Genomic DNA, 10,000 nt, shown 5'->3' with positions numbered 1-10,000 from the left:
TATATATATATATATATGTGTTGATTTTGTGTGGTCTGTCTTGTGTCTCAGTTGTCAGACGCTCTTCAGGAATCCAATCGTGCTCGAGCTGATCTGAGTCTGCAGCAGAAGCTGCGAGCGGATGCGCAGCTGCGTGTGGAGGAGCTGGAGGAGAGCGTTCTGGAGAAAGATCAAGAGCTCCTGCGTCTCACACAGATCGTCAGCAGACTGCAGGGAGAGGTGAACAATTCTATTCAACTCTACAGAACTCTAGATCAGGATAACAAACCCCAAGAGTTTCATTCTGTGTCATTTGAGTCATCATTGAGTCTGTGTCATGTATTTGGCGCCATCTCCTGGTGGTCATATGTAACATTGTGCTTCATGTGGATTATCTAATGATCTATACATCTGATTATCTTGTGTGTGGACTCGTTTGAAAGATAATCACAGACTCTTGATATGTGATATTGTGTTATATTGTTATGTTCCATTTATAGTTAAGTTATAAGTGAAAACGCGGCTTATATGCAACACTAACATAATTGTCAAAGATATATATTTAGCTGTTACTCGCTATATTTTTATCTGTGAGTAAAACAAACAGTCTGGTTGTATTTTACTCTTTGAGAGCTTTCCAACAACATATGACACATGACTATTTGATGACTTATGTTTTTACTGAGTGCAATAATATATACATTGAGTTTCATTCTGTGTCATTTGAGGCATCATTGAATCTGTCTCGTGTATTTGGCGCCATCTCCTGGTGGCCATATGTAACATTGTGCTTCATGTGGATTATCTAATGATCTATACATCTGATTATCTTGTGCGTGGACTCGATTGAAAGATAATCACCTCCTCTAAGTAATGACATGTGATATTTTATGTTCCGTTAATTTTTCGTGAAGTTATAAGTGATAACGCGGCATATAAGCAACACAACATAATTGTCAAAGACATGTATTTAGCTGTTACTCGCTATAGTTTCATCTGTGAGTAAAACAAATCAGCTGGTTGTATTCTACACTTTAAGAGCTTTCCAGCAACATATGACACATGAATATTTGATCCGTCGATCTCATCACATAGCATCTGAAATGTTTATCTGGTTATTGTGAAAAGCCGAATGCAAAGCTTACAGTAGACATGAGGTATCTGCCGCTGTATGCTAGCAAACATGAAGTTCAGAGCGTTTTGAGTAATTGCATTTCACGAAGAGGCTTCAACGTCCATTTTCATTTCTATTTTGCACCAATTTCCCCTAGAAGTGACGAATTTGTTCTCTTGAACTGGTGTGATCGAAGCGCTGCTTATTGTTACTGCGGCATTGCTGAAATTCGTAACTTGGATGGAAAAAAAGCGACTTTCACATTTGAACATTTACACCATTATGACCGTGTTGTCTCTTCTCTGTGTTTGTGTGTAGGTGACGGTGAAGTTGAGCGATCGGGAACAGACTCTAGAAGAGGAGATTCAGCTGCGTGAACGTGTTCAGCTCCAGTGTAAACAAGCCGAGAGAACTGTGGAGGATTTACGCGTGGAAATACAGACGCTGAATCAGACAAGAGACGACCTCGCCATACAACTCAAACTAGCACAGGTACTCACTCATATAGACATGCAGTAATGCACACATGTTTCAGGCATGTTGTTCTGACCGGATGTGTGTGTGTGTGTGTGTGTGTGTGTGTGTGTGTGTGTGTGTGTGTGTGTGTTTCAGGAGAAGGCCATTGATCTAGAGAGTGATCTAGAGGAGATACAGGAGAACGAGCAGAGATGGGCGTCCAAACACAAGAGAGCTCTGGATCAGGTCAGTACAGCATCACGAGACTCATCCATTCATCCGTGTATCCGTTATTTAGACAGATTGAGGTTAGTATCGCACAATCAGGCTTATTCTGTGCATGAACCGAACACAGACATGTAGACCAACATGTAAACACGCACCTTAGGGTGTGAATTTTTTCTTAAATAGTTGTGCGTTCCCTCTGAAGACGCTTTTGCGCTAACCTCGCGATACGTCACATACTCCTGTCGATCAGGGGGTGGTTGTGGAAGAGTTTGTCCATCTGGAACGAGGGGTGACAACTGAACCGGCCTGCCTAGCTTTCACCGCCTCCTCGGTCGTCTGGAACCAGTTCTGCTCACTCGCTCCTAGGGGGCTCGAAACGCTTCAAGCCGGGTGAGCCACCCTCCCCGGACTCTCAGGGTGTTACGCTAGCCTCGCAAGACGTTTACGCTTAGCCTCGCGAAAACGTTTGTCTTTACTGTAGTAAAACCGTGGTAAACTTGTAGCGAGGGAACGCAAAACTTGTAGCGAGGGAACGCAAAACTTGTAGCGAGGGAACGCATAACTTGTAGCGAGGGATGCGAGGGAACGCAAAACTTGTAGCGAGGGAACGCAAAACTTGTAGCGAGGGAACGCATAACTTGTAGCGAGGGAACGCAAAACTTGTAGCGAGGGAACGCAAAACTTGTAGCGAGGGAACGCAAAACTTGTAGCGAGGGAACGCATAACTTGTAGCGAGGGATGCGAGGGAACACATAACTTGTAGCGAGGGATGCGAGGGAACGCAAAACTTGTAGCGAGGGAACGCAAAACTTGTAGCGAGGGAACGCAAAACTTGTAGCGAGGGAACGCAAAACTTGTAGCGAGGGATGCGAGGGAACGCATAACTTGTAGCGAGGGATGCGAGGGAACGCAAAACTTGTAGCGAGGGATGCGAGGGAACGCAAAACTTGTAGCGAGGGATGCGAGGGAACGCAAAACTTGTAGCGAGGGATGCGAGGGAACGCATAACTTGTAGCGAGGGATGCGAGGGAACGCAAAACTTGTAGCGAGGGATGCGAGGGAACGCAAAACTTGTAGCAAGGGAACGCAAAACTTGTAGCGAGGGATGCGAGGGAACGCAAAACTTGTAGCGAGGGATGCGAGGGAACGCAAAACTTGTAGCGAGGGAACGCAAAACTTGTAGCAAGGGAACGCAAAACTTGTAGCGAGGGATGCGAGGGAACGCAAAACTTGTAGCGAGGGATGCGAGGGAACGCAAAACTTGTAGCGAGGGAACGCAAAACTTGTAGCGAGGGAACGCAAAACTTGTAGCGAGGGAACGCAAAACTTGTAGCAAGGGATGCGAGGGAACGCAAAACTTGTAGCAAGGGATGCGAGGGAACGCAAAACTTGTAGCGAGGGAACGCAAAACTTGCAGCGAGGGATGCGAGGGAACGCAAAACTTGTAGCGAGGGAACGCAAAACTTGTAGCGATATTGTAGTCCGTAGTAACCATAGTTTTTGGCGGAAAACGTGTTTTATCTATAGTAATATTGTAGTAACATGATTGTTTTAGGCTAAACGTTTTTTTATTTAATTTTTTGATAGTAACCATGGTTTTACTATAGATTATCCGTGGTTAATCTTGTGGTTACTATAGCTAGTTTTACTAGTAAATCAAAATAAACAAAATTATATATATTTTTTTTACTATAGTTTTTGTTGTATTTCTTGTATTAGTAGGCCTACTATGGTTTCACTACGAATATCAAGGTTAATTTTTTTTTATTTATTTTTTTATTTGTATTTTTTTTTGTAAAACCATGGTAACGTTATTGCGAGGGAACACAAAATATTTCAGCAAAAAAAATTCCTGCCACGTCCTCTAAGGGGCTCCATAGTAATTGGACTTAACGCTGAAAACAAAGCAGAAAATACCAGTATCCTAGATAGATTGAGCGATTGCCGCTATTATGGGAGAGCTCTTGCTCTTTTGTGTGCATTATCCGTACGACAGTCAGTAAATTGTCTTAATGCTAAATTAAATGAGATTAAAGTAAAATAACGTGTGTGTTTGTTTACAGTCTGAACAACTGCAGCTGAAACTCATTCAGGAGAAAGATCTGAACGACCAGCTCGAGTGTGAGAAAGCCATTCTAGAGCGACAGGTGTGTGTTCATTCATTATTAAACGATTTTGATTAAAACGTACAAAATAAAAGTCCCCGGATTAACGAGTCTGGCATATGTGGTACCATTTGAAATGTTAGAATCTTAACTTTCGACAGAACTCCATCACTTTTGCATTTATGTTACATAAAATAACAAGATAAGACCTGAAAGCCTCTGTGTCGTAAATGAGCGCCACCTTTTGGTAATGACGTTAAAATGTAAATATGATTATAAAAGTGTTTCATATAGCATGTCATATATCAAATGAAAGGTCTCATTCTCAGGAATGTGACTATGTAGTTTATTTTGTTTGCTTAACACCACAGTTTGCATGTTTATCAAAAGATGATCTCTGTAAGGCATCAAAGTCAAATGTCTCGTCACTGCTTCTGAAAGCCCCAAATAGCCACACACTAATATATATATATATATATATGAACTCTTACCTTAAGTTGTTTTCTTTAAAATGAGCCCTTGTTTACTTGTCTGTGAGCTTGTTTGGGTAAATAATCCAATGCCATGTCTTAGAAGTTCAGAATAAAATATGAAGTCCAGTAGTAAAAGCATGATCAACAAATCATCGGCAAAATATATATACTCCACTATTGATGATGAAATGTTGTTCTTCATTGCAACGCTTTCCAACAACACCTTGATTGAGCTTCTAGACAATTAAGAAGTCGATATATTCAACAAAGCGACATTAACGCAAAAATATAGTGTCACATGATAGAATTTTCCCCAATCGTTAGCCTGTGTTACCATGACGACAAGATATACATCCTTGAAAGCCAATATATTGTACTTGATTATGGATTGATCTCAACAGCATATAGATCCGATGCCTCAAACGTGACACTTCCAGGAGTGCCAACACGAATATCTCGTATCATGCACCGGTCATCGATAAGTGCAAGGAGAACAATTGGATGGCCACTGTTTGTGATGAATTTAATTGTGGTAGACATGCATTTATTTATTAAAGTTGCTTTTCCACACCATTCAGATTAATAGATGGCAGTCGTGGAATTAGCCCACAATACAAAAAACACACTTCTGTGCACAAAGATGTTTTAAATTAAAAATAAATACACAATACTAAGAGAAAAGCGTCAGTGTGTGTTCCAAACGAAAAAAAGTATTAAATAAAAAATTTAAAAAATTACAAACGAAAAAAGCATTAAATAAAAAATACAAAAATTACAAACGAAAAAAGCATTAAATAAAAAAAATATAAAATTACCAAACGAAAAAAGCATTAAATAAAAAATAAAAAAATTACCAAATGAAAAAAGCATTAAATAAAAATACAAAAATTACAAACGAAAAAAGCATTAAATAAAAAATATAAAATTACCAAATGAAAAAAGCATTAAATAAAAAATAAAACAAATTACAAACGAAAAAAGCGTTAAATAAAAAATGTATAAATTACAAATGAAAAAAAGCATTAAATAAAAAAATATAAAATTACCAAACGAAAAAAGCATTAAATAAAAAATAAAAAAATTACCAAACGAAAAAAGCATTAAATAAAAAATACAAAATTACAAACAAAAAAGCATTAAATAAAAAATATAAAATTACCAAACGAAAAAAGCATTAAATAAAAAATATAAAATTACCAAACGAAAAAGCATTAAATAAAAAATTAAAAATTACAAACGAAAAAAGCATTAAATAAAAAAAAAAAAAAATTACAAATGAAAAAAGAATTAAATAAAAAATATAAAATTACCAAACGAAAAAAGCATTAAATAAAAAATAAAACAAATTACAAAAGAAAAAAGCATTAAATAAAAAATTTATAAATTACAAACGAAAAAAGCATTAAATAAAAAAAATATAAAATTACCAAACGAAAAAAGCATTAAATAAAAAATACAAAAATTACAAACGAAAAAAGCATTAATTAAAAAAATATAAAATTACCAAACGAAAAAAGCATTAAATAAAATTTTTTTTTACATTTTTTAAAAAATTCCAAACGAAAAAAGCATTAAATAAAAAAATATAAAATTCCAAACGAAAAAAGCGTTTAAAAAAAGAAATACAATTCCAAACTTAAAAATATATATATATTTTTTACACAATCTTAAATTAGCGGTACCCTGTTGTGTAGATGATTTTCTCAGAATGTTCTAGACTTTCCTTAAACTATCTGAACTATTTGTCCAATGCCGAGTTCACTTTCAGAAAACAAGCTTTTGAACATTTTAAAACGTTTAAATACTTTTTATTTCCCATATCTGTTTGAATGAGCAGCTGGAAGCAGTGAAGCGCAAACATTTCAAAATAAGAGTCCCCCGGTGTATTGCCTGTCTTTAAACACTTTATCATATATCATATCCGATAAACCATTCCGGTCAAATATGACCGAATACCACAGGAGGGTTAAAAGACTGAAATAATGACTAAAACGAAAACAAAACATACAGTACTCATTCAAGAGATTATCAGCTCCGTGTTTTGTTGTGTTCAGCTGCGTGATCTGCGCTCTGAGATGGAGGAAATGCAGAATAACAGAGTTGAAGTGGACTCCATCACGAGAGCTGAGAGTAAAGCTAAAGATCTGGAGATCACACTCCGAACGGAGGAGAGGTGAGACACACTTTAACAGTGCTTCAGATCTGCACCTATTGCCTTCACATAAAGGGGCAACATATACAATCAGTGTTGTTATATGTTGAATTAACATGAACTACGATTAATAAATGCTGTAAAAGTATTTTTATTGTTTATTGTTCGTTCATGTTAACAAATGTTACCAAAATGTTTATCGAAACATGTTTATGGATTGAAAAAAAGATTATCAAAATGTAAAATTATGTGTGTTTAGCTTTTATAAAATATGAAATATTATGTTTAATTTTTAGCAAAATTTTTCATTTGAAGAAAATGTTTGTCATTTAAAGATGCTGACCAGTGATGGCCTATAAAGTCTTCATCCATTTCCTTAGTTATTTCATTTCTGATAATATTTTAGTTGTATTTAGAGTTTAATTGTTGAAGAAATATTGTAAATAATTACAAATGTACTAAATGTTTATTTATGTCTGTTAAACCTATTAAGATATATAAAATACTAATAATATACTGTACATAATATATGAAATATAATCTTTTAATCCATACATAATATTAATAAAATACATAATAAATGAAATATAATATTTTTAATCTTTATATAATATTAATAAAATACATAATAAATGAAATATAATATTTTTAATCTTTATATAATATTAATAAAATACATAATATATTAAATATAATCTTTTTAATCTATAGATAATATTAATAAAATACATAATATATGAAATATAATCTTTTTAATCCATATATAATATTAATAAAATACATAATATATGAAATATAATCTTTTGAATCCATATATAATATTAATAAAATACATAATATATTAAATATAATCTTTTGAATCCATATATAATATTAATAAAATACATAATATATCAAATATAATCTTTTAATCCATATATAATATTAATAAAATGCATAATATATCAAATATAATCTTTTGAATCCATATATAATATTAATAAAATACATAATATATGAAATATAATCTTTTAATCCATATATAATATTAATAAAATACATAATATATCAAATATAATCTTTTTAATCTTTATATAATATTAATAAAATACATAATATATTAAATATAATCTTTTTAATCCATATATAATATTAATAAAATACATAATATATTAAATATAATCTTTTAATCCATATATAATATTAATAAAATACATAATATATGAAATATAATCTTTTTAATCCATATATAATATTAATAAAATACATAATATATGAAATATAATCTTTTAATCCATATATAATATTAATAAAATACATAATATATCAAATATAATCTTTTTAATCCATATATAATATTAATAAAATACATAATATATGAAATATAATCTTTTAATCCATATATAATATTAATAAAATACATAATATATGAAATATAATCTTTTAATCCATATATAATATTAATAAAATACATAATATATGAAATATAATCTTTTAATCCATATATAATATTAATAAAATACATAATATATGAAATATAATCTTTTAATCCATATATAATATTAATAAAATACATAATATATGAAATATAATCTTTTAATCCATATATAATATTAATAAAATACATAATATATGAAATACAATCTTTTAATCCATATATAATATTAATAAAATACATAATATATGAAATATAATCTTTTAATCCATATATAATATTAATAAAATACATAATATATGAAATATAATCTTTTAATCCATATATAATATTAATAAAATACATAATATATGAAATATAATCTTTTAATCCATATATAATATTAATAAAATACATAATATATGAAATATAATCTTTTAATCCATATATAATATTAATAAAATACATAATATATGAAATATAATCTTTTAATCCATATATAATATTAATAAAATACATAATATATGAAATATAATCTTTTAATCTTTATATAATATTAATAAAATGCATAATATATCAAATATAATCTTTTGAATCCATATATAATATTAATAAAATACATAATATATCAAATATAATCTTTTGAATCCATATATAATATTAATAAAATGCATAATATATCAAATATAATCTTTTGAATCCATATATAATATTAATAAAATACAAAATATATGAAATATAATCTTTTGAATCCATATATAATATTAATAAAATACATAATATATGAAATATAATCTTTTAATCTTTATATAATATTAATAAAATACATAATATATGAAATATAATCTTTTAATCTTTATATAATATTAATAAAATACATAATATATGAAATATAATCTTTTTAATCTTTATATAATATTAATAAAATACATAATATATGAAATATAATCTTTTTAATCTTTGTATAATATTAATAAAATGCATAATATATCAAATATAATCTTTTGAATCCATATATAATATTAATAAAATACATAATATATGAAATATAATCTTTTGAATCCATATATAATATTAATAAAATACATAATATATGAAATATAATCTTTTTAATCCATATATAATATTAATAAAATACATAATATATTAAATATAATCTTTTGAATCCATATATAATATTAATAAAATGCATAATATATCAAATATAATCTTTTGAATCCATATATAATATTAATAAAATGCATAATATATCAAATATAATCTTTTGAATCCATATATAATATTAATAAAATACATAATATATGAAATATAATCTTTTGAATCCATATATAATATTAATAAAATACATAATATATCAAATATAATCTTTTGAATCTATATATAATATTAATAAAATACATAATATATTAAATATAATCTTTTTAATCCATATATAATATTAATAAAATACATAATATATGAAATATAATCTTTTAATCCATATATAATATTAATAAAATGCATAATATATCAAATATAATCTTTTGAATCTATATATAATATTAATAATACATAATATATTAAATATAATCTTTTTAATCCATATATAATATTAATAAAATACATAATATATGAAATATAATCTTTTAATCCATATATAATATTAATAAAATGCATAATATATCAAATATAATCTTTTGAATCTATATATAATATTAATATACATAATATATTAAATATAATCTTTTTAATCCATATATAATATTAATAAAATACATAATATATTAAATATAATCTTTTGAATCCATATATAATATTAATAAAATGCATAATATATCAAATATAATCTTTTGAATCCATATATAATATTAATAAAATGCATAATATATTAAATATAATCTTTTGAATCCATATATAATATTAATAAAATGCATAATATATCAAATATAATCTTTTGAATCTATATATAATATTAATAAATACATAATATATTAAATATAATCTTTTGAATCCATATATAATATTAATAAAATACATAATATATGAAATATAATCTTTTAATCCATATATAATATTAATAAAATACATAATATATGAAATATAATCTTTTAATCCATATAT

The 10,000-nt window shown here is 28.5% G+C and overlaps 1 protein-coding gene and 1 long non-coding RNA gene across 5 annotated transcripts in view; one reads left to right on the top strand and one right to left on the bottom strand.

The window, feature by feature from the left end:
• Nucleotides 1-10,000, bottom strand: part of LOC127627850 (uncharacterized) — a 258,329-nt gene that overhangs the window by 229,848 nt on the left and 18,481 nt on the right. The window lies entirely within an intron of this gene.
• The window catches only part of LOC127627828 (cingulin-like protein 1), a 66,275-nt gene that overhangs the window by 45,013 nt on the left and 11,262 nt on the right, over nucleotides 1-10,000 (top strand). For all 4 annotated transcript variants that reach the window (XM_052104403.1, XM_052104400.1, XM_052104402.1 and 1 more), the window contains 5 exons: nucleotides 52-219; nucleotides 1,412-1,585; nucleotides 1,706-1,795; nucleotides 3,841-3,924; nucleotides 6,410-6,528. In XM_052104403.1, coding sequence (XP_051960363.1) covers nucleotides 52-219; nucleotides 1,412-1,585; nucleotides 1,706-1,795; nucleotides 3,841-3,924; nucleotides 6,410-6,528 — 635 coding nt within the window. The remainder of the gene's footprint in view (nucleotides 1-51; nucleotides 220-1,411; nucleotides 1,586-1,705; nucleotides 1,796-3,840; nucleotides 3,925-6,409; nucleotides 6,529-10,000) is intronic.

Source organism: Xyrauchen texanus, chromosome 34 (genome assembly GCF_025860055.1).
Source record: "Xyrauchen texanus isolate HMW12.3.18 chromosome 34, RBS_HiC_50CHRs, whole genome shotgun sequence".
NCBI classification, from domain to species: domain Eukaryota; kingdom Metazoa; phylum Chordata; class Actinopteri; order Cypriniformes; family Catostomidae; genus Xyrauchen; species Xyrauchen texanus.
Note: the sequence above shows the minus strand (reverse complement) of the source record. Positions and strands in the feature narration are given on the sequence as shown.